Source organism: Rhinolophus sinicus, linkage group LG16, assembly GCF_036562045.2.
Source record: "Rhinolophus sinicus isolate RSC01 linkage group LG16, ASM3656204v1, whole genome shotgun sequence".
Lineage (NCBI taxonomy): Eukaryota > Metazoa > Chordata > Mammalia > Chiroptera > Rhinolophidae > Rhinolophus > Rhinolophus sinicus.
In genome coordinates, this window is record NC_133765.1 from 53,556 (window position 1) to 80,234 (window position 26,679).

Here is a 26,679-nt window from a genome sequence, read left to right on the forward strand (position 1 = left end):
GTATTTTCATTGTCATTTGTTTCTATGTATCTTTTGATCTCTCCTCTAATTTCTTCTTTGACCCAGTCCTTCTTTAAAAGTATGTTGTTTAATCTCCATGTATTTGTGTTTTTCCCGCTTTCTTTTTACAGTTGATATCCAATTTCAAAGCCTTGTGATCAGAGAATATGCATGGTATGATTTCAATCTTCTTAAATTTGTTGAGACTGATTTTATGTCCCAATATATGGTCTATCCTTGAGAATGTTCCATGTACACTAGAAAAGAATGTATAGTCTGATGTTTTAGGATGAAGTGCTCTATAAATGTCAATTATGTCCATTTCATCTAATGTGTCATTTAGGGCTACTATTTCGTTATTTATTTTCTGTTTGGATGATCTATCCATAGCTGTCAATGATGTATTTAAGTCCCCTAGTATAATTGTGTTTTGGTCAATTTCTCCCTTTAGTTCTGTTAGTAGTTGCTTGGTGTATTTCGGTGCTCCCTGATTGGGGGCATAAATATTGATGACTGTTATGTCTTCTTGTTGTACAGTCCTCTTCACCATTATGAAATGTCCATCTTTGTCTCTTGTTATCTTTTTCACCTTGAAGTCTGTTTCATCTGATATCATTATGGCTACACCTGATTTTCTCTGGGTACCATTTGCTTGGAGTGTCAATTTCCACCCTTTCACTTTGAGTCTATGCTTGTCCTTGTAGCTGAGATGTGTCTCTTGGAGACAGCATATGGTTGGGTTTAGTTTTTTGATCCAATCTGCTACTCTGTGCCTTTTTATTGGTGAGTTCAGTCCATTTACATTTAGGGTGATTATTGATATGTGAGGATTTCCTGTCATTCTATCCTTAGTTTTCTGGTAAGGTTGTGTCTCCATTGTTTCTTTGCCTTTTTGTTGTTGTCTATTATTTCTGTGTGGTGGTATTCTATGATGTTTCCCTCTGTTTCTTCTTTTATTTCAGTATATATTTCAATTCTGGATTTATTTTGAGTGGTTACCCTTAAGTTTATGTAAAAGAAAGTTTGATATTTAGAGTATTCCATTTTCTTCAGCACGCTTACTTTCTCCATTCCCATATTCCGGTTCAGGCCTTTACTCTCCCCCTTTTTGAGTTGTGGTTGCCACAAAGTGTCCCTGTTGATGGTGGTCGAATAGCCTCCTTTAGTATTTCTTGTAGTGCAGGTCGTATATTAGAAAATTCCCTCAGCTTCTGTTTGTCCGGAAAGGTCTTTATTCCTCCTTCATATCTAAAGGATATCTTTGCTGAATATATTATTCTTGGCTCATGGTTTCTGTCTTTCAATAGTTGGAATATTTGGTTCCACTCCCTCCTGGCTTGTAGAGTTTCTGCTGAAAAATCTGATGATAATCTAATGGGCTTTCCTTTGTAAGTTACCATCTTCTTTTCCCTGGCTTCCTTGAGGATTCTTTCTTTGTCATTGATTTTAGACAGCTCCAATACAATGTGCCTTGGAGAAGGTCTGTTGGGATTGAGGTAACTAGGTGTTCTATTTGCTTCTTGGATTCGAGGGTCCAGTTCCCACCCCCCTTACCCTCTGGTAACCACTAAACTATTGTCTGTCTCTATGAGTTTTTGTTTCCCATGTGCTTGTCTTGTTCTTTTGTTGTTTTTGGTTTATATACCACATATCAGTGAAATCACATGGTTCTCTGCTTTTTCTATCTGACTTACTTCGCTCAGCATTACTTTCTCAAGATCCATCCATGTTGTCACAAATGTTCCTATATCATCTTTTCTTACCACCGAATAGTATTCCATTGTGTCTATATACCACAACTTCTTTATCCATTCATCTATCGAAGGACATTTTGGTTGTTTCCATGTCTTGGCCACTGTAAACAAAGCTGCAATGAACATTGGCGCACACGTGTCTTTATCTCTAAATGTTTTCAGATTTTTTGGGTAGATACCCAGGAGAGGGATTGCTGAGTCATATGGCAATTCTATTCGTAATTCTTTGAGGAACCTCCACACTGCCTTCCATAACGGCTGCACCAGTCTGCATTCCCACCAACAGTGTATGAGGGTTCCTTTTTCTCCACAGACTCTCCAACATTTGTTACTATTTGTCTTGTTGATGATAGCCATTCTGACTGGGGTGAGGTGATATCTCATTGTGGTTTTGATTTGCATTTCTCTGATGATTAGTGATTTGAGCATTTTTTCATATGTCTATTTGCCATTTGTATGCCCTCTTTGGAAAAATGTGTCTTCAGGTCCTCTGCCCATTTTTCAATTGGGTTGTTTGTTTTTTTGTTGTTGAGTTTCATGAGTTCCTTGTATATTTTGGATATTAGAACCTTATCGGAGGCACCGTTTGCAAAAATCTTCTCCCATTCAGTTGGTTGCCTCTTTATTTTGTCGATGGTTTCTTTTGCTGTGCAGAAGCTTTTAAGTTTCATATAGTCCCATTTGTTTATTTTAGCTTTTACTTCCACTGCCTTTGGAGTGAAATTCATAAAATGCTCTTTAAACCCAACGTCCATAAGTTTAGTACCTATTTTTTCTTCTAAGCAGTTTATTGTGTCAGGTCTTATGCTTAAGTCTCTGATCGATTTTGAATTAATTTTGGTACATGGTGACAGATAGCAGTCCAGTTTCATTCTTATGCACATGGCTATCCAATTCTCCCAGCACCATTTATTGAAGAGGCTGTCTTTCCTCCATTGTATGTTTTTAGCTTCTTTGTCAAAAATTATCTGTCCATATTTATGTGGTTTTATATCTAGGTTCTCAATTCTATTCCATTGGTCTATGTGTCTGTTTTTCTGCCAATACCATGCTGTTTTGATTACTGTAGCCCTGTAGTACAAGCTAAAGTCAGAGAGTGTGATACCTCCATTATTGTTCTTTTTTCTTAAGATTGCTTTGGCTATTCGGGGTCTTTTGTGTTTCCAAACAAATCTGATGATTGTTTGTTCTATTTCTTTAAAAAAAATGCCATTGGGATTTTGATGGGGATTGCATTGAATCTGTATATTGCTTTGGGTAATATGGCCATTTTAACTATGTTGATTCTTCCAATCCATGAGCACGGAATGTCTCTCCATTTCTTTTTGTCTTCTTCAATTTCTTTCTAAAATGTCTTATAGTTTTCACCATATAGGTCCTTCACATCCTTGGTTAAGTTTATTTCTAGGTATTTTATTCTTTTTGCTGCAATTGCAAAAGGAATTGTTTTTTGTATTTCTTTTTCTGAGATTTCATTGTTAGTATATAGGAATGCACTGGACTTTAGCACGTTGATTTTGTAGCCAGCAACTTTACTGTATTCATTGATTGTTTCTAATAGCTATTTGGTGGAGTCTTTAGGGTTTTTTTATATATAGCATCATGTCATCTGCAAAGAGTGATAATTTAACTTCTTCTTTCCCAATTTGGATGCCTTTTATTTATTTCTCTTGCCTGATTGCTCTGGCAAGGACTTCCAACACTATGTTGAAAAGCAGAGGTGATAGGGGACATCCCTGTCGTGTTCCTGAACGTAGAGCAAAGGGCTTCAGTTTTTCTCCATTAATTATGAGATTAGCAGAGGGCTTGTCATATATGGCCTTTATTATGTTAAGGTATTTTCCTTCTATACACATTTTATTAAGTGTTTTAATCATAAATGGATGTTGTGTCTTGTCAAATGCTTTTTCTGCATCAATTGATAGAATCATATGATTTCTGTCCTTTATTTTGTTTATGTGATGTATCACATTGATGGATTTGCGTATGTTGAACCATCCTTGTGCCCCGGGGATGAACCCCACTTGGTCGTGATGAATAATCTTTTTAATGCATTGTTTTATTCGATTTCCTAGAATTTTGTTCAGGAATTTTGCATCTGTATTCATCAGAGTTATTGGTCTGTAGTTTTCTTTTTTTGTGTTGTCCTTACCAGTTTTTGGTATCAGGGTAATGTTGCCCTCATTAAATGAGTTGGGGAGTACTGTCTCTTCTTCAATTTTTTGGAAGAGTTTGAGCAGGATTGGTATTAGATCCTCTTTGAAGGTTGGTAGAATTCACTAGTGAAGCCATCTGGTCCCGGACTATTGCTTTTGGGAAGGTTGTGGATGACTGATTCAATTTCGTTACTGGTGATCAGTCTGTTTAGATTTTCCAGTTCTTCATGGTTCAGACTAGGAATGCTATATGTTTCTAAGAACTTGTCCATTTCTTCTAGGTTATTAAATTTGGTGGCATATAGTCCTTCATAGTATTCTTGGATGAACCTTTGTATTTCTTTGGTGTCCGTGATAACTTCCCCATTTTCATTTCTGATTTTGTTAATTAGTGTCTTCTCTCTTTTTATCTTAGTGAGTCTAGCCAACAGTTTGTCAATTTTGTTAATCTTTTCAAAGAACCAGCTCTTTGTCACATTAATTTTTTCTATTGTCTTTTTGTTCTCCATTTCATTTAGTTCTGCTCTGATTTTTATTATTTCCTTTCTTTGCTGACCTTGGGTTTCACTTGTTCTTCTTTTTTTCTAGTTCTTTAAGGTGTAACATGAGGTTATTTGTTTGGGATTTTTCTTGTTTCTTGAGATAGGCCTGTAATGATATAAATTTCCCTCTTAAAACTGCTTTCGCTGCATCCCAAGAACTTTGGTAGGATGTATTTTCATTGCATTTTGTTTCTATGTATCTTTTTATCTCTCCTCTAATTTCTTCTTTGACCCAGTCATTCTTTAAAAGTGTGTTGTTTAATTTCCATGTATTTGTGTTTTCTCCTGCTGTCTTTTTGCAGTTGATATCCAATTTAAAAGCCTTGTGGCCAGAGAATATGCTTGGTATGATTTCAATCTTCTTAAATTTGCTGAGGTTAGTTTTATGTCCCAATATATGGTCTGTCCTTGAGAATGTTCCATGTACACTAGAAAAGAATGTTTAGTCTGATGTTTTAGGATGAAGTGCCCTATATATGTCAATTATGTCCATTTCATCTAATGTGTCATTTAGGGCTACTATTTCGTTATTTATTTTCTGTTCGGATGATCTATCCATAGCGGTCAATGATGCATTTAAGTCCCCTAGTATAATTGTGTTTTGGTCAATTTCTCTCTTTAGTTCTGCCCTTAGTTGCTTGGTATGTTTCGGTGCTCCCAGATTGGCGGCATGAATATTGATGACTGTTATGTCTTCTTGTTGTACAGTCCCCTTCACCATTATGAAATGCCCATCTTTGTCTCTTGTCATCTTTTTCACCATGAAGTCTGTTTCATCTGATATCATTATGGCTACACTTGATTTTCTCTGGGTACCATTTGCTTGGAGTGTCAATTTCCACCTTTTCACTTTGAGTCTATGCTTGTCCTTGTAGCTGAGATGTGTCTCTTGGAGACAGTATATGGTTGGGTTTAGTTTTTTAATCCAATCTGCTACTCTGTTCCTTTTTATTGGTGAGTTCAGTCCATTTACATTTAGGCTGATTATTGATATGTGAGGATTTCCTGTCATTCTATCTTTAGTTTTCTGGTAAGGCTGTGTCTCCATTGTTTATTTGCCTTTTTGTTGTTGTCTATTATTTCTCTGTGGTGGTATTCTATGATGTTTCCCTCTGTTTCTTACAGTATATATTTCAGTTCTGGAATTTTTTTGAGTGGTTACTCTTAAGTTTAGGTAAAAGAAAGTTTGATATTTAGAGTATTCCATTGTCTCAGCACACTTACTTTCTCCATTCCCATATTCCGGTTCTGGCCTTTACTCTCCCCCTTTTTATGTTTTTGTTGCCACAAATTGTCCCTGTTGATGGTGGTCGAATAGCTTCCTTTAGTATTTCTTGTAGTGCAGGTCATGTGTTAGAAAATTCCCTTAATTCTGTATGTCTGGAAAGGTCTTTATTCCTCCTTCATAGCTAAAGGATATCTTTGCTGGATATGTTATTCTTGGCTCATAATTTCTCTCTTTCAATATTTTGAATATTTGGTTCCACTCCCTCCTGCCTTATAGAGTTTCTGCTGAAAAATCTGATGATAATATAATGGGCTTTCATTGTATGTTACTGTCTTCTTTTCCCTGGCTGCCTCGAGGATTTTTTCTTTGTCGTCGGTTTTAGACAGCTTCAATACAAGGTTCCTTGGAGAATGCCTGTTGGGATTGAGGTAATTAGGTGTTCTATTTGCTTCTTGGATTCAAGGATACAGTTTTGTCCCGAAGTTTGGGATGTTCTCATGAACAATTTGTTTGAATATATTCTCTGTTCCCTTCTGTCTTTCTTCTCCTTCTGGTACGCCCATTATTCTTATAGTGCTCTTTCTGATGGAGTCAAAAGTTCTTGTAGCGTTCTTTCATTTCTTTTAAGTTTCAAGTCTCTTTCTTCTTCCATTTGTGTAATTTCCAGTTCTCTATCTTTGATGTCACTGATTCTTTCCTCCAGCTGGTCAACTCTATTACCTAAGCTGCTTATTTCATTCTTAATTTCTTCTATTGAGTACTTAATCTCCAGAAATTCTATTTGGTTCTTTTTAAAAATTTCAATCTCTTTAGTAAAATGCTCATGTTGTTCTTTGTGTTTCTGAGTTCATTAAACTGCCTTTCTGTGTTCTCTTGTAGCTCGTTGAGTTTTTTCAGAACTGCAATCTTGAATTCTCTGTCATTTACGTCACATATTTCCGTATTTTTAAGTTCGTTTTGTGGAGACTTTTCACTTTCCTTCTGAGCTGTCTTGTTGCCTTGGTTATTCATGGCAATTACTGATTTAGGATTTCTCTTCCTAGACATCTACAGGAGTGGCTTCTGCAACAGGTTGATAGAAAGAGGTCTTTCTTTTTTTTTTCCAGTACTTGTTGGTAGAATGTGTTTTTTTTTCTCTGACTGCAGCCTTTTTTTTCTCTCTCACACGGTCGTGCTATGTTTTCTCTGCATTATTGCAGCTTCTCACACAATGGGGGGATTCCCTGGGAGATGGGCTTCTCCTCTGTTTATAGTTCACCTGGGTCACAGGGCACAGTGTCCGTATGGATATTCGGATAGGTTTTGAAGTTCCAAAACTCTTCCTGCACCAGATTCAGAGCCCGTATGTTTCAGCAGTTCTGTTTACTCCTGCAGGGATCCACCCAGATAGGTGGGGTAGGGGGCGGGTGAGTTGTCGTAGGTGGCCCAGAGCAATGGTTGTGACCATCACCACAGACGGTCCTGCTTCTACAGCTCCCTTCCCTTTGCCAGAACTAGTAGGGCTGCGAATCTGTTTCTGGGGTCCGCAGTTCTCAGAACAGCAACTATTCCGTTCCTTTGATCTGACACCGCTACTTTTCCAATTCTAGCACTGGGCAGTTGGTGGCGGGGCAAGCTCTGGGAAAGTAGGGAGGGGGTGGCTAGTCCCAGTGCCTAAGGCTCCGTTCTCTGCTTGGCAGTGAAGGATTAAAACAACGTTTTCAGTCTTCTTCCCTGAGTCTTTTCTCCGTGGTCTCTGCCGTGAGCTTTTGGTTCAGCCGTGTTATATGCGGCCCCCTCAGCCCCGTGGGTCACAAGTGGAGCCCTGGCAGTCCGAGTTCTTCCCTCTCCCGCAGCTTCGGTAGTTCTGGGATGCAGCGAGCTTGGAGCATTGAGCATTGAGCCAGGTCTGCGTCGTGCGCCCGCGGGGCTTTGTCTCCGCACTTCTCCCTTCCCTCCTCCCCGGCTCACGCGATTCACCCCCCTTTATGTGAATTTAGAAGTGGGCCTCTTCGTCTTGCCTGTCTGGTATACAGGGAGTCCTTTGTTGCGTTATTATTGTTTGATTAGTTGTAAATTCCAGGGGAGCTTTACAGAGGCTCTCCTCACGCCGCCATTTTATGACATCAATCCAACTATAAGCTTTATGGATTCCATTTTCAAATTCAGAGATTTTTGTACAGCACACCAATGAGTTCTTACAGCACACACAACAATGACCACACCAGCCCCACATCTATTGAAATGTAGACAGTAAAACTAAAAGCTCAGTCTCTAAAGCAATTACCTCACACAAAATGATCTAAAATTCTAGTGTTTAATGCAGCTCAAACTGGTCTCACCGATGTCAAATAATCTCAGAAGTATTGAAAGAAAGGATGGTAGATGGAAAATAGTTTCCAGCCTCACCAATTTACCAATCTATCTGGCACAACTGTCCAGGAATCAGACCTACACGTTTAAGCATAGTTAGGAGACATAGTCTATTAAAAGATGCATTCTGAAACTGTATTGATACATAAAGGAAAGGGGGGGTGTTCTATCTATATCTACTCTCTAATAGGGTAGAGTTGTATGTGAGTCATTTCTATCTTTTTTTGTGAATTTTAGAAATGCACAGTGACATCACAGGTTATGTTATTATTAGAAGTGCCCCCTTCCCATTCATCAAATTCAAACCTTCCTACTTTCCATTTTATCACTGAACCTTAACTATGAACTCTGAGAGGGTCACATCCTTTTTTTTCCTTATGGGCAGTTTGCCCTACATTTTACTGCTAGCAACTCTCAAGCAGCATTCAGAGCCCTGAATTCCCTATAGTCCCTGCTTCTAACCTTGTCTCTGTACGTTGTCATTCTCAAAAACATATCCTCAGGTATTTATTTTGGTTTTTAAATTATCTTAAGAGCAAAATGGAATTTTTTGTACGATTGCATGAATTTTAACATATGTATGGATTGGTTGACCTTTACTACAATCACATAAGAATAGTTCCAACATACTAAAAATTTCCTTTTGCAAGTCACACCTTCCTCACTCCCACTAATAACCCCAGGTAACCACTGATATGTTCTCCATCACTATAGTTCCCTCTACCCCTTAGAGAATGTCTTAGAAATGAAATCATATGATATTTGGCCTTTTGATAATGGCTTATTTTACTTAGCAGAATGCCTTGGAAATTCATTCAAGTTATTGAATGTGTCAATAGTTTACTCCTTTTTTATTGCAGAGTAGTGTTCCATTATATATAAGCACCAAGGTTTGATTATGCATTCACCACTCAAAGAAATTTATTTTTTTTCTAGGTTTTGTTGTTTATGGATAGAAAGATTAGCAATATTTGTTGTATTCAGCATTTTGTATGAACAAGGACTTATTGGGATCTATGGTAAATGTATGTTAAAGTTTATAAAAAACTGCCATACTGTTTTCCAGAGTGGCTATAACATTTTGCATTTCCATCAGTAATGCATGAGAGATCCATTTGCTATGCATCTTTGCAACCATTGGTATTACCACTAAGTTCTATTTTAGCCATTCTAATAGATGTAGTGCTATCTCACTGTGGTACTGTGGTTTTCATTTGTACTTTCCTGATAGCTAATGATGATGAATATCTATTCCTATTCTGTTTGCCTATTGTAACTACTGCTTGAAGCTTTTTGATCATTTTTAATAGGGTAGTTTTCTTACTGTTGAGTTTTAGGAGTTATTTGCATATTCTGAATACAAGTCTTTTTCAGATATGTGATTTGCAAATATTTTCTCTCAGTCTGTGACTTGCCTTTCTTTCATTTTGTTCCATTGATTGATCTATGTGTCTATCCCTCATCATTGCCTTGATTACTGTAGCTTTTTATTGTCTTAAAATTAGGTATAATTCCACCAACTTTATTTTTTTTCTTCAACATTTTTATGGCTATTTTAATTCATTTGCCTTTTCCATGTAAATTTCACAATCAGCTTGTCTACAAAAATTATGCTGGGATTTTTGTATATGTGCTACCAAAGCGAGCACAGGCTGGGGTTTTTGAATAGAGTAAATTAAATAAAAATAGATCAATCTGAGGGGGCAAAAAGTCTTTACAGGAGCTTCCAATCCATAAACATAGTATCTCTGTTTAGGTTGCCCTTCAGTTCTTCCATACACATTTTGTAGTTTTCAGCATAGAGAGCTTGTATATGTTATGTTATATTTGCACATAAACAGTTCGTTTTTGGTACTGTTGTACATGGTATTGTTAAAACTTGGTTTCCATTGTCCGTGGATATTGTTTTTGTCTCTTTGTACAGATTTTTTAGTGGTTGTTCTAGATAACAATGTACTTAGCTTTTCACAATCAATTATGAATAAACATTTTAGATCCTTAAGTGGAATGTGGAAATCTTACCACTATATAAGACTCCTTATCTCTCTCACCTTTGTTTTGGTTGTGTTATGCATTATATCTCTATATATTAAACATCCACTTAGACAGTGTAATAAATTTTGTTTTAAATAACAAAATAGGGGAAGAATAATCTTACCATATCTAGTTGACTACTTTCATTTCCGTTGCCCTTCAATTTTTGGTGTGCCAGGTTTCTTTCTGTGCTTTCCTCCCTCCCTCCCCCTGCTCCCTCCCTTCCTTTCTTTTTCTTTTCTTTCTTCAATCTATAGGATTTCCTTAACATCTCTTTTAGAACAGATTTTCTGGCACTGGATTATCTTAGTTCTCCTTCATCTAAGAATAGATTTTACCTTCATTCTTGAAAGATACTCTTTTCACTTGATATAGAATTGTAAGTTAATAAGGTTTTTCCTCCAGATCTTTCAAAATGTTGTTCCACTTCATTGTGTTCTGAGGAGATATCTGCAGTATTTGAATTCTTGATCTCTGCAAGTCATGTGACATTTTTCTCTGGTTAAGATTTTTTTTTGTTTTTGGAAGGAAGTTAGTTTTCAGCAATTTGATTATGATGTATCTTGGTGTAGAATTCATTGTTTTTGTTTCCCCCCACTTTAGCATCCACTGGGTTTCTTCAAACTGTTTTTATCTTTTGCCAAATTTCCCTTAAGCAGACCTCCTTCCTCCACAAAGAAAACTGCCCTCCAAATCTGGTGATTGTCTTAACTGTTATTTGTAAAATATATTTACTACATGAGTGTATATCCTTAAACTATATATATAGACATATATGTATAGATACCATTATTAAGCTACTTTAATGTAACTGATACACAATTGTATCCAGTGACTTGCTTTTTACACTCAGCGTTTCAGAAGTTTTATCTGTGTACTGTCTGACACTTTACTTCATTCCATTATTGACCCTATCCCATTGTGTAAATATACCACAATTTATACATCTGTTTTTCTGTTGATGAAATTAGTATCTATTATTTGAATAATCTTGCACTGAACATTCTTGTACATATATAATTCCCGGTATTCATTGAAAAGAGATTCTCTAAGGGTTGTATGCCTAGATATAGGATTTCTCCTCTTCTGAGAAATTATCTTTTCAAATCTTTTGTCCATTTTCCTCCTCTGAGAAATTATCTTTTCAAATCTCTTGTCCATTTTCCTACTGGGTTGTTTTCCTTATGAATTTGAAAGACGTTTTTAGTCATACTAGACATTCGTTATTACATACACACATATGTACATATATACATACAGCAAATTTCTTCTGATCTGTGTTTTGCTTCTATTCTATTTTTATTTTTTTGATGTACAGAAGTTCTTAATTCAATGTAATATAATTTTACATTTTTTCCTTCATGGTTTGTATATTTTGTTAACTTTTATTTGAGGTCAATTTGTATGAGTTCTTTTTGAGATGGCAAAGGTATTAATATTTTGTCTTATTTATGTGGCAAATATTTCCACAGTTTTGTAGCTTTTCTTATTAAATTCTTCAGATGTAAACAAAAAGCAACAGAACCTAAATGTGCTTAGCATTCAACTTCAACGGTGGAGAGGTGGAGACGTTGGTTTTGTCTAGGCCCTTGATCTCTCCCTGCCCATATTGTTTTAAAGCACCTCCCACTCATAATGTAATTTCTTCCATCAATATGTCAACATGTATCTAAAAGATAAGGGTCAGTTTTTAAACCAGAACCACAATACCATTATCACATTGCACAAATTAATAATTCTTTAATGTAGTCAAATATTTAATCATTATTTAACTTCCCCATATCATGAATGTCACAAAAACATTTTGATGTTACTTTGAAGCTACATTGACGCACACTGCCATAGTTTCTTGTCTTTTCAGACTCTTTTACTTTATAGGTTCTCTTTCCATATATCCCTCTATCTCCCTCTCTTTTTTAAAATTACAGTTTATTTGTTGAAGAAACTGAGTTGCTTCTGTTGAATTCCTCACAGACTGGACTTTTGATGATTGCAGCACATAGATAAAACTTCTGAAACATAAAGCTGAGTGTAAAAAGCAAGTCACATAAGACTGGATACAATAGCATATCAGTTATATTGAAGTTTCTTAATAATGGTATATATATATATATATATGTCTGTGTATATATATGTATATATATGTATATATACGCACACACACACACATATTCCCCTATGTGGTATAGTTATATACGTTATTTCTTCTGTATTTCCTATGAAATATTAGTTAGATACACTTTTAGGTTCAATTTCCTTAGCAAAAGTGATTTATAAATGTTGGTGTGTGTCTTCATTAAGAGGCATGTAATATCTCATTTTTCTCTTTGTGATATTAGCAGCCTGCATTCAAGGCCTAGATCTATTCAATAATTAGGGACTGCAAAACTGGGATATTTTGATTCTATAATTCCTTCATAGATTAGCTGGAATACGTCTATAAAGAGAAACGTCCCCTCAACTACTACTTGGTTACATTGTCACATAGGATACTTAGGAATGACAGACAAATATTTAATATTTTGCCATCATTTACCAGTTTTTAATAGAATGAATTGGTTCAGTAGCATCTTCCAACAGTGAGCAATTAGTTTTGTTTTGTGTCATTATGGATTCACAGATTTAAATAAACTCGATGTGCTTCAAAACGGTGCCGTTCTTGTGTTTATTAATGCTGAAATTGTTACTGCTCTGGCCAGTTGGAGACACTTCAGGATAACTCTTTGAGTCCTTTATGACATAACGCTAGTGTTTTTTTATTGCTTCCTTGCTATCTGGGAAGACAGGAAGATTACCCAAGCTTATCTTGTACACCTTCAATTTCTTCAAACTCTATTGAATTTTATTGGCATTTTTGAAAAGATAAAGTGACTATCTCTCTAGATAGATAGATAGATAGATAGATAGATAGATAGATAGATAGATATAGGTATAGATAGATATATGTAGATACAGCTATAGGTGGACCCTATTTCTGGACATTCTTTTCTGTTTTGTTGATCTATTTGTGTGTCCTTATGTAAATGCAATATTCTTTCAATTACTGTAGGTTTATAATAAGCTTGAAATTTCAAAGTTTGAGTTCTCCAACATTTGTTATGCTTCTAGGGTGACTTAGTTATTCTAGGGTCCTTACATAGCCTTCTGGGATTTTATTTGGGTTCACCTTTCATTTCTTGTTCTTGCTGGCTAGGACCTCTAGGATGGCAATGGACAAAATTGTGACTGTACATTCTAATCTCGTTCCAAAACTTAAGGGAAAGAGATCAATATAAATTAGAATATTGGCTCTAGACATTTGAAGATAGCTTTTATCAGAGAAAGGACATAACCTCATATCCCTAGTTCACTAACAGGCTTTATCATTAATGGGTGTTGAATTTTATCATATTTTTTTCCTACATCTTTGAGATAATCATCTAAATTTTCTCCTTTTTTCTCTTAATGTGGCGAATTAGTTTGACTTACTTTTGAATGTTAAACCAAGTCTGCATTCTTGGGATAAACTTCACTTGTTCATTATGAATTACCTTTATTATATATTATTAATTTCAGCTAATTTTATTTATACTTTTTATATGTTTGTTCATGGGGAATATTGACTGAGATTTTCTTTTCTGGTAATATCCTATAATGATTTTGATATCAGAATGATCCTGGTCTCAAAATATGATTTGGAAGAGGCATTCACTCCTCTTCAATTTTTTGGAAGAGTTTGTGTAGACTTAGTTTAATTTCTTCTTAGATATTTGGTATAATTCCAAAGTCAAGTCATTTGAGACTGGAGTTCTCTTTGAGGAAAAGTTTTTAATTATATATTTAATTTGTTTAATACATATTAGGTTTTCCATAGTATTTATTTATTCATGAATGAGATTAGGTAGTTTGTGTTGTTCTTGAAATTTGTCCCTGGCATTTATTTATATTTTTAAATTATTGCCCATTTTTCATAATATTCCTTTACTATCATTTTTAGTATTATTTATAAACTCTGTTGTATTGTTATCTCTAATTTTCCTGATGCTAAAAATTTGTGTCTTCTCTTTTTCTTGATCAATCTGGTTTGTCAGTTTTTGAACTTCTCAAAGAGTCAGCTATTTCATTTTCTCTCTTGTTTTTCTACTTCTTTTATTTTTCACTTTGATCTTTACCATTTCCCTTCTGCTTACTAAGTATGGACAATATGTGGAAGAATTGAAATGCCAATGCACTGCTGAATGGTATGTAAAATGGTAAAACCACTTTGGAAAACAGTTTGGCATTAAACACATATCTACCATATGATCTAGTCATTCCACTACTTAGTATTTACCCAATAAAAATGAAAAAAAATATGTTCACACAAACACTTGTGCATGAACATTCATAAAGGTTTAGTTCCAAGAGGCAAAAACCAGAAACAACCCAAATACAGGTGAGTGGATAAATAATTGGGAAATATCCATACCATGGGATACTTCTCAGAAATAAAAAGGAACAAATTATTAATACATGCAACATTATGTTGAGTAAAAGAAGCCAAGAGTTCATACTATATGATTCCATTCATATAAAATTCAAAAAAATTCAAGCTAAGCTTGTGTGAGAGGTAGAGAGCAGTGTTGTCAGGGGATGAGAGGAGAGGGATGGATGGATTACAAAGGTGGATGATAAAACTTTTGAGGGTGATAATGTTATTTTGATTGCAGTGATGGTTTCACAGTTGTAGACATTTTAAAACTATTCAATTTAAATGAGTGCAGTTTATTGTATTTCAGTTTTACTTCAATAAGTTGTTTGTTTAAAAAAACCACAGTGTTTCTATTTCATTTCTTTTTAGAACCTGCAGCAAATGCTATTCATCAATGTCTAAGTAGTTCAAAGAATGCCAAAAACTCAGCAGCTCCATCTGTTTTTCAGACAGATGCACAACATAATAGCACTGAAGAAAAGGTATAAAGTTGTCTCAAACTTTTGTATGGTGATTATTAATTTAGCTAGTTAACTTTCACTTCTATGAATTATCTCCTTCACTACTATCATAGTACTTTTTGGTTAGGGATATCGGGGTCTATTCATGAAACCTGATCCATTTCCCTGAAGTGTGGAGTTACCTCTGTGCTACACTCACTATGTAATTTAGCAGAAACCAGTCCAAGCAAATATTTAGCAATTATAATGATATTAATACCTAATATTTATTGAGCATCTACTGTTGGCCAAGCCCTGTGTTAAGCCAGAGGAAGGGAAAATGAGGAAACTAAGTCACATAGGATACCAAGATGAATAAGCCATAATCACTTGAGGATTCGTTGTCTAGTGGGCCACATAGACACAGTAAAATGTTATTACAATCAAAAGAGGGTCTGGGGTGATAAATTCTGAGTCGAGGCAATGCATTCATTAAGCATTAGATTGGATTGGAATGGGTTGGATTGTATTTCCCTGAGACAAATTGTATGACTCTAAATTTTTAAGACAACCATTGAATGGATTCTATGATTTAAACAAAATATGGAACAGGAGGAACAAATTTGTGCATTGCTACATATTGAACTCAATTTTGAAGTAGTTAAATTTGAGATCCCTGTGAAAGATAGCATACGATGTTAGTAAGATGTATTCTCCCTGAGACAATTTTCATGAGACAATGAGGGGATAAAGCGGGGGGGAAAATCTTTATTTGGGTTATAGAAAGCAAAATCTTTTTCAGAAGTTCTGTTACTCATGAATGCTTTTCTCTTTAATGTTGTACCATATAGAAATATGGAGTGATAAATAAAAAATCAAGTACTGGCAATGATAGAGGTAAGAAAATGAAAAATATAATTCTTTTGTTACTTAAGTACATAATTGAGGTTTCATTATATAGTTTTCCAAGGTATTTGTTCTACCTGATTATAAAAATGTTGGTTGTTTAGAAAATAAAGCATGGTATAAATTTGTTTATGCATATAGATGTTATAATTAGCCCATATATTTGAGTGATTGCTTGATGAGTATGGCTTTTGAAGTTTGCAAACTGTGGAAAAGTTAGGGTCCCTGCTGTGGCTATTTATAATGATAGGTAAAGTAAGTTACTGACATATTGTGGTGCAGTAGGTTATGGTACTGAGCCAGGAAGGTCCCTATGGGGTCCACTGCCATCAATTCCCCACAGACAATACATCCTATTTCCTACGTAGCCTGGAGCAGAAAGCACATTGACTAAGTTTTTATCTGCCTTGTTAGGGTTCCAGAAGTCACTAAAGATCCATGCACGTCCTACATATACACATAGAAAACAACAGACACCTCTATTCAGTGGTCATTGAAATTCAATATAAAATCAAATTCATCATCTTCTTGATTCTTCTATTTCCCCCAGGAACAAAACCTGAGTTATCTTTGACTCCTTCTTTCTTGTGTTCTGCATTCCAACGTAGCCATTTTCTGCCTAATCTACCTCCTTAACTGGTCTTACCCTCTCTGCTTTTCCATGCCCATAGCTTCTGCCCTGGTTTCCTCCATCCCCTACTATTTCAGTACCCTTCCTCCAGTTTTGTCCTCCTGTTTTTAATCTGCCATACATTTATTGGGAAAGCAATCTCCCTAAACATAGCTTTGGTTATTCCCCTATTCGAGTCATTAGTGGTTTTCCACTGCAGACTGAATGAAATGCAAACAGTTAATTCAGGCCATGGTCTGAGGTTAGTTAGCGGGATTAAGCTGCCATAATATTAAATGGATTAAGATCAGAGGTTAAGGATTTCAGTCTTGTCCTTGAGAGTAATAGTGAGCCACTGAAAACTTGTGAATATCAAAAAAGGTCATAGTATTCTTTCAGGTACTTCCTCAACTCAAATCCATTATTATGGTAATCCAGTGATTGTGGCCTCTCAGCAGAGAGAACACTGGGTCAATTCATTAATATTCACCCTCCTTACAGCAATATTATCTTCTCATATTTAAACGTATCTCTTCTTCCTGTAGGAGCTATGTACATCTCAGCTAAAGATTCAATTACATCGGCTCAAACTTCACCCACAAGAAATATTCCCAGATCTTCACAGTCTCATTTGGGTCCTACAAAGCATGAGGTATATAATATTGTTTTTCGCCCCAAATGCAAACAGAATAAATGAGGTACCATTTTATGGTACCTCATCATCATTGGTATAACAAATTTTCATTCATAAAGTGAACATACAGAATAGGTTTATTCCCTGAAATTAATCATGCCATAATAAAATTTTAATAGCCTTAGGATAGTCTTCCTAAATATAGGCTATCATGATAGTTCACAGTATGTACCTTCAGCCTTAAGAGGAAGTATCAAATTGGATTTCTTTGATTGGGCTTTGACTAGTACTGATGGATTATTCCGGGACAGTCATACTATCTCTTCCCATTGCCTTCTGACCTATGATCAGTTACCTGCGGTGAAAAGTTACCAGCAAAGAGTCAGGGTTCAGCTGCTGGATGTAGCAATTTTTTTTCTCTATGGCTTGCCAACTTATTATTATAGAAGTCAAAATCACATCTTCAATTTTATTAGTAGCACAGTGTTAATTGGTTCAACTGTGCTAAAGAGTTAACATGGTTTGAAAGAGATTTCAATAAACTGGAAATTTACTAAATTCTTTCCAAATGAATTCTACTTGATTAAGGTAGAAAGTGGCATCATTTTCTGTGATCTCTAACGCATAATACATGGCATTATATTATGCATAACTTCTAAAATGTAGTATGTTTACCATAATATGCTTTTTGTACTGGAGTTTTATTATAAATAAACATTTTACAGTTCAATGTTCTATGTCAGCATCTACATTAAGTGTGATGAGTCAGGAAAAGATTTCTTAACAACTTTGACATTTGAAGTTGTGATATTGTCCAATAGATTTCAAAGGATATGTCCTTTACTAAAAAAAAAGGAAAAAAATAAACTCCTTATAAAACAGTGCCTAAATTTTATTATTGACCTTTTTTGGGTAATGGGTATATTAAATCCACCACCCACATTGATCTCCAATGAGTATCATATGTCCACAAGTATCTAATTTATTATGAGAAATGGCTTTTTATTATAAGTAATTACGCTGTTTTCAACATTTTCTATATAGGCTTCCTCTGTCATAAAATGTATTTGTGGTGGCTCATGTTTGTCTCTCAGACCTAAGAAGAAAAGAGAAGTTCTTGTCCTGGATTTACCTCTCTGAGCAGGTCAAGTTCTTGGACACGTCTAGAGAGCGACATCCTTATGTATTCAGGAAACCTGTTTTCTGCCTTCAGTCTCCGCCTAAACTTTTCTATGTTGTTAACTTTGTTAAAAAAAAACACACCTATGCTTTTGTTTTATTGAGTTGACTAACTTCCTTACTCATCAGTGCAGTTGTTTTGGAATACCAGTGAATACTATTAGGCAGAGAAGTGTTAACGTAGGAGGCATGACACTGCTGTCTTTAAAAGGGCCTGCTTGCAAGGTTGTCCTTTGGCCAGTGTTTGGGAACTTGGCTATTCTAACATTCCCCAATGGGTATGGAGCTTTTCCTAACTGAATGGGTGGTACACTATACCTAGACACTGCAAACAATTTTTGCCGAAATCTGCTTTTCTCTTGGGAAGGCTGGAATCTGGCGATGCATTCAGGCTGTGTTCACGACCAGCCTTCAGTAAAAACCTTTGAGTGCTAAGTTCCTAATGGACTTCCCTGGGCAGACACATAGCACACCTGTTCCTGCATTTCTTATTGCTGCATGGCCTCTCACAGGAGAGAGAGAACATCAGGAAGACTATACATGGATGTTTCCAGACTTACCTGGGTCTGTTCTCTTTACTTATCCTACAGTGTATCCTTTTCTTGTAATAAATCTTAGATGTGAGTAAACGTATATTCTGAGTCCCATGAGTCTTAACCAACCGCCAAATGTGTAGGTGGTCTTATGGACCTCCTATGACACAACGATGAACATTTGAATTCTGTAAATGATAGATGTATTATAAAATCACAAAATGTATGTACTTCTTAAAAAGTGACAATTAAGGGAAGTTCTCAAAATCTGAAATTTCTGTATTTCAAATTTATGTATATGTATATATATTTTGTATATATATGTGTATATATATATATTTTTTTCAAACTCTCGATAAAAAGACCTTTAAAATGTTTGTTTTATTGTTTGGATTATACAGAAGGAGCTAAATGCTGTTTGGAGTGAAAGACAAAACAAAAGATCAGACTACATCTGTGAATCAGGTAAATATCAGCAACAGCTACTGAGTAAATTATGCAATATTTTAATTCATTCTTTCAACGAGCATTTATTGAACTGCTTCATGGCGGGTATGGTGCTAAATATTGAATTAAGAAAACCAATGGTTCTTATCCAGGGCTATTACAGTGAAGTGAGGAGACTGTCATGTCAATCACTACAACCCAATATTAATAAAGACAGTAGGTATGTAAACAAATCAGAGCAAGTACAGAGAAGACAGTGCCTAGGTCTGCCTAGGGTAGTCTGGCGAGCCTTTGTGAAAGAAACATACTAGAGACATCAAAAAATGAGGAGTTTTATGTTTTCATTTGAGAAAGTTGACACTTTTAATGTTAATTGTTCTCTTTCTTTGAACATTGAATGCCTTTCCATTTGTCTTAAGTATTGTTTCAGAATGTATATATGACAGATACAACATGTAGATAAATATATGTGACTCATACACTCTGGAATGCTGTATCATTAATACATTCAGATACCATATATGTGTGGATCTGTTTCTGATTTCTGTATCCTGTTCCAAAAGACCAGTTTGTCTGTCATAGCGCTAGTATCACACTCTTGATCCTTCATAAGATTTTGAGATCAACAAAGGAAATAAAACTCATACTCTCTGCCCCACCTGCCCACTCCTACCACTTTCTTGTTCTTTTCTGGTAGTGCCTTAGCTAATTATCACCTTACTTTCCTCCAAACAAATTTGAAATTGATCTCTCTCTCTCTCTCACACACACACACACACACACACACACACACACACACACACACACACTGCTGAGGTGTTTGAAATTGCAATGAAACTATCAATCAATATATAGAGAATAGGTATCTTTAGAATACTGATTCTCCCCATTAATGTAAACCGTCTGTCACTCTATTTAATGGAAATTACACTTCTTTACCTTGTATTAAGTTTAGTAATTTTCTCCAGATAGCCCTTCTACATGTTTTGTTAGATTTATTCCTAGGTACTTAATACTTCTGTTGTTATTTAAAATGGTATATTATCTAACTGCTTGTTGCTTATAGAAATGTAATTGATTTCTGTGTCATGATTATGTGTCCAGCAACCTTTCCAAATTCTGTAATTAATTATTCTTCCTTATCTGTTGATTCTCTTGTTTTTTAATATAATTATATCATCTACAAATAATGAAAACTTTGTTAATTCCTTTGTAATTTTATAGTTTTAAATTATTTCTGGCACTCTTCCCATTCTTAGGGCCTTCATAGAGATGGCAAACAAAGTGATGAAAGTGGACTTTCTGTCTTCTTTCTGATTTTAGAAAACATATCTTAAAATTATTCACCATAAAATGATGTCTACTGTAACATCTTGGTATATAACAATGCCAGGTTAAGGAAATACCCTTCTGTTTGTAATCTACTAAGATTTTTTTTTAAATCATTGAATGTTCACTTTTTAAAAATGTATTCTATGTATCTGTTTACTCATTTTTTTGTTGTTAGAGCAATGATGCATTGCTTGATTAAATTATTTCTATTTATTATGTATTGTTTTCCTCATACACTTTTACATTAGGTTTTCTAGTAATTTTTTAGGATTTTATTATCTAGGTTCTTGACAGAAGTTGGGCTGCAATATTCCCTTCTCATAGTATCCTGGTCTGGTTTTCTTGTCAAGATGACAATAGCTTCATGAGTTGCACTGCCTCTTTTATTATTTTCTGGAAATTTCTAGAGTTGGAATGATATATTCCTTAAATGTTTGGTAGAAATCACTGGCAAAATATTTAAGCTGGTCCTAGCTCTCTTAATGAACAAAAAATTTTAAGCTACAAATTTAATTACTTTAGTGATTCAGAACTATTCACATTTTCTATTTATTTTCAAGTTTTTGTCAAGTTACACTTTTCTTGTAAATTTATTCAATTTTTCTAAATTTTCAAATTTATTGGCATAAAGTCATCATATATCCTATCCATACAGATCAGATGATTGCAAGGCAGTATGCCTAATGGGTAAGGACATATACTCTGACCCCAGACTAGCTAAGTTGAATCCATACTCCAACACTTAAAATTTATGTTTTGCCAATTTATTTAACTTTGTTCTTTAGTTTTCCAACTATAAAATGAGAATAATAATAGTACATAGTTCATAAGATTACTATAGCAATTTAATATGTTAATATTTGTAAAGTGCTTAGAACAATGTGTGACAATTGGTGATATGTAAGAGTTTTAAATGTCCTGCAACACTTGCTGTGCAACATTTTCATTCTTTTCTAAATCATATCTAAATTCCATCTTCTTATTTTGTATTCATGAACTAGTTTTTAAATTTTAAGCATTCTGGACTTCTAGTTTTATTTTTGTGATTGATTTCCAATTTAATTGCTTTATGGACTGAGAGCACGGTCTTTATACTCTCATAAAGAGAGCAATTTATGAAGAATTGCTTTATTGGCTTAGCACACATAATGATTTTTTTTTTACTGTTCTGTGTGGTTGAAAACAATAAATGTTGTCAATTGGGTGTTCAATGTTCTAAAAATTCCCATTCAATCAAGATGTTTAATTGTGCAGTTCGATTATTTTATATACTTAATTTTTTTTTACTCTTCATTATAAAAATTATTGGACATGATAAGATAGTTCTCAACTCCTCCATGTCGCTCTGTCCATTTTTGCTTTTAATTTGTTGATCTGGGTTATTAGACATATCCAAGGTTATCCTGGTGAATTGGATCTTATTACGTATTATACATTGTCCTTCATTGTAAATGATGTTTGTCTTAAATTTAAAACGTCTGATATCAATATAGCTATATCAGCTTTCAATCATAATGTCTTTATATGTTTAGATGTGTCTCCTGTAAACACTCTTCCCCTAGATTTTGCTTTAGTTTTATTCAGTCTTCCAATTTACTACTTTTAACTGAATTTTAGCCACTTATATTTATGTTAATTATAAATTGTTGGAAGATTTTTTACTGCCTTATTTGTACTTTCAGTTTGCCTTTCTTTTTAGTATTTTATTCTTTTCTTGCTTTTAGAGTATTAAATTTATTTTTTAATTCAGTTTTCCTTCTACTGGTTTGGAAATTGTGTACTATATATTTCTTTTGACAATTACACTTAAATTTTAACATAGATACTTAAAGTAAAAGTCAGAGTTAGAACAATTTATTCATTATATCATATTTAACCAATAATTTAGTTTTGAATTTTTACTAGCTAAATTACGTGTTCTATTTTTTATCCAAATTTTATTTATATTTACCCACGTGTTTTCCATTTTTTGTTTACCATTCCTTTTTGCATTTTATATGTTATAGAATAACTTTCATTCTTCCTGAATTACATCCATTCTTTAGAAATATCATTAATGAATACATTTTGGGAGTAAACTCTCAAATTTTATTTGATAAAAACTGTATTTTACCCATGTTCTGGGATATAATGATGGCTAGGTTTACAAGTTCTTGGGGACAGTTATTTTTTCTTAGCACTTTATTTTTTTTCTATCGAGAATACTTTTTATTATACAGGTGTCATATACACAACAATTATTTAGGGAACGTTTACAGGCACAGAGTTCAATTCTGAAATTCCATGTCACCCACACACACTGTACTGTGCACTGATCTTCGGGTTGAGCCCAATAGGAATGAGACACTAATTATTGCTTTGTGAACAGAGTTTCAATTAAAAAGAATATTTCGTGTCAAGAAGAGGTCCCAGGATCCTCTTAATTCTTCATACCCTGTGTCTCTGTCAGCCTTTATGCCACTTTAAAGTATGTCCTACCATGACTCTTCTTCCTCTATCCATGCTAAAACTAAGACATAGTTTATTTGTACTGCTACCTCTGTGGCATGCCTTTTTCTAGACCACTCTTTCTCAGAAGATGTAGCTCTTTGGGTTCCAGTATATTTTTAGGGGCTCTTAGTTTTAATTCCCCATTTTGTTTACCCTTGATATCCTGCTTTAACTCCTCTAATCTGCTATTAAGTTTGTAGTTATGGCCAATACTCATAGCACAGACATCAGCTTTAATACTGCTTACCACTCCAGATTTGTGTTCCCCCAAATTTTTTACTCACAAAGATTTCCCTTACCTTCTTGAAAGCTTAGCTATTTTTAAGAAGATGGTTGTAATGTTTTATACATAATTCTAGGCAATTTTTTTTAGAATATTCATTGCAGCTTATTATTAGAAACTGTAGAAGAGGTTTTTGTTTGTTTTTTATTGTGCTTTTAAAATAGTATTGTTTTCATGATTAATTTCTCAGGTCAGTGCACTCTGAATTCCCATTACTTCTTCTCCAAAACTGAACACACACAAAAACGTATCTACAGAAACAAACTCAGAAAGGTTCATAGGATTTAAGTAAGAATTTTTATACATATCATGTGTACCTATTTTTCACTCATTTATTGGAAGAAACAAGAGTAACCATTTAAACTTGACTTTGAATTGGCTCTAATTACCAATATTACTTTCTGTAACCAGGACATTTTTTCTGTCTAAAACTTGTATTTGTTGTATAGTTGCATAATTGACGTACACGAATCCAGTGTGCCTGTAGAGATGTTCTGCACAAGGACTCCCTGTGTCATCTGCATCCCGAGTAGTTACTAAAATCCAGGAATGGAGTCTTGCTAGACAATACTTAAGTGGGAAAAGACTGACAGACAAATCAATGAATAAATGGTGAGGAAACATACTGATTAAATTATGCATTCAACAAATAAACCATTTTAAATTATGCATTCAACAAATAAATCACATTAAATAATATGTGTTTAGTGGTAAGTTTATATCATAGTCTGAGAGACAGAAGAGTGAACTCTTAATTACAATATAGCATTATGAGTTTTACAATAGAAACATACAGCATATGTAAGGAGAAATAGAGAAGGATATTTACTTACTTAGGCAAGTTGCAAGGAAAGCTTTTTAGAGGACTTAACACAAGCTGAATGAGACCTAAAACATCAGAAGTTAAAAGAAGGAACGAGGTGCTCCAGACAAAGGAAATGGCAAAAACAAGAGCCCAGAGGCATTGAAAACATGGTATATTTAGGAAATTATAAGTCATTCTGTGTGTCTGGATCACAGAACCCATCTGAAAGAATAGCCAGAGAAGACCCTGGATAGGTAGGTAAGAGCATCAGATTTGTATGCTATGTTTTATGCCTTGCTTAAGAATTAAGACTTCATGGTAGAGTCTCTGGAGACTTTTAACCAAGGCAGTGACAACAGAGAATGAAGACCTAGTATAGCATATTAATGACAATTTTACAAGTTGCTGGGGCAGGATACAAACTAATTATAATTTTCTTTTCCTGATAAATAGGACTTCAGGCTCCCGCCACAGCCCAGGGAATTTTCCCTTCTCATATTTTCTCAAATACGTAAGTATCTAAGGAAATTAATGTGTAATTATAAACTAAATATTTTAATAATTACATGAGCTCTATTCAACAGTAAATGATTATGTGGGCTCCTTCATTCTTGTAGTTCTATTTGTAATTAGTGAAAATTCTGTCTTTTGCAAACTCTCACCACTAGGTTTCAGCTGTAAGATAGACAAAGTAAATGTGTTCTTCCTTCTCTATTTCGTTATCCCACTGGGTTTCTATACTTCCCCTACATTCAGAATCGTTATGCCACTTTCAAGTATGTCCTACTGTGACCTCTCCTCTTCAGGTGTGTTTTCAGAATCTGAATTTGTTCCTTTGCCTTTCTCCACTTTGAAATTTATACCATTCCTTTGGCTTTTTGAGATTATTGGCTTCCTAAGGATGGTAAATTAGGTTACTGTAAGTATTGATAATCAGTTATTCCTCTCTTAAAGGGTATTTGCAGTATAATCCAAAATAATAATCTCTAATGGTAGAAATTACAAGTCTTTAGAAAAGAAATTTTTGGGGTCTGAGGGAATTTCATTCCTCAAACCTTGGTGGTCACCTATTCTGTTGGTATTTATATATGGTTTTCTCAACTTTAAATAAGAGGGAGACTATTATTTTAGACCCAAAAACATACCTTTAAAAAAATCAATCCACAAAATAAGGTCCAAGACAGATTTTACAAAACCCAAATTTCTATGAAAATGGGTAAAGTTAAGTGGGATAAGGTGGTAAAAGGGTTGACATATTCAGACCAAGCTTCCCTGGAGGAAGGAGCTTGACTTTAGGACGATTGGATGTCAATTTGACTGACTGACTGAGTGTTCACAGAACACATAGCACTGTAATACATGCAGAAGGAAGGAAACTGACTAGTCTAGTTGAAAGCAACAGAACAAGGTGGGAGAATGGTGAGCATGAGTAAAAAATGACCATTTTTTAATTTAGTACATTTTTATTAACAAAAATATAAATACGTGCTTCTTTATATAAAAAAAGAGGGGCCTCATATTAAAGTCTTAATTCCTGCCTCTTCATTCTCCCCACCCAAGATTGCAGAGTCACTTGAATATTTCATAGCAAATACTTTGGATACTCTTTCATGAAAAAGCTTAGCTCAGCCAAAATGGAAAACTCCATGCATAATTTGGAGCTTCCCCATGACTCCCTCCCAAATTCATATGAATAAAATACTTTTAGCTGCACCCACCCAGCCTAACATCAGGACAGACTACAAACAAAACACAGCTAATACTTCCTAGTATGATTCTGTCCATCAGACACATGTCACATTCTTCTTCTAATTTAACTCCAGTTGTCATGAGACTTTACAGTGGAATCGTCACATCTGTTCTACCACCGACCTCCTGCTCCCCTGTTGCTTAATTCTAATTTTTTCTAATGTTAATGTAAAAGACATATACAGAAAGCTTTATCAAATAGACATGGAAATTCATGACCAAGAGAATGAAGATAAAGCAAATATGATACCAGTGGTAGTAAACTGAGTTGCAAAAATTAAGCATTGTACTTTGATAATCAGTAAGTTTGCATTATTGGGATGGAAGCTGTAAGCTAGGAGAAACAGAGTAAAGAAGACAATAAATCGGCTGCCCTGTAAGAAATGACTATGGTAAGAAATTCAAAGTTGATCTTGGATCAAAATGGCGGCGTGAGGTGAGCCTCTGTGGGTCTCCCTTGGAATTTACAACTAATCAAATAACACATGACTCCACAAAGGACACCCTGCACAGCAGACAGGCAAGACGGGGAGGCCCACTGCTGAATTCACCGAAAGGTGAGCAAATCGCGCCAGCAGTGGAGGAGGGAGGGGAGAAGTGTGGAGACGGAGCTCCACGGACACAGGACACAGACCTGACTTATTGCTCCGAGCTCGCTGCATCCCGGAACTACTGCAGCTGTGGGACAGGGAAGAACTGGGACTGCTAGGGCTCCACTTATGGCCCACAGGGCTGACAGGTCAGCATATAGCATG

At 34.9% G+C, this 26,679-nt stretch overlaps 1 protein-coding gene across 1 annotated transcript in view; it reads left to right on the forward strand.

The window, feature by feature from the left end:
* The window catches only part of LOC109439476 (fibrous sheath-interacting protein 2), a 45,544-nt gene extending 20,854 nt beyond the window's left edge, over window positions 1-24,690 (forward strand). Inside the window, exons 10-14 of the mRNA XM_074321784.1 lie at window positions 14,886-14,998; window positions 15,808-15,853; window positions 17,018-17,124; window positions 19,220-19,283; window positions 24,629-24,690. Of these exons, the coding sequence (XP_074177885.1) occupies window positions 14,886-14,998; window positions 15,808-15,853; window positions 17,018-17,124; window positions 19,220-19,283; window positions 24,629-24,690 (392 nt within the window). The remainder of the gene's footprint in view (window positions 1-14,885; window positions 14,999-15,807; window positions 15,854-17,017; window positions 17,125-19,219; window positions 19,284-24,628) is intronic.
* The last annotated feature ends 1,989 nt before the right edge of the window (window positions 24,691-26,679 follow it).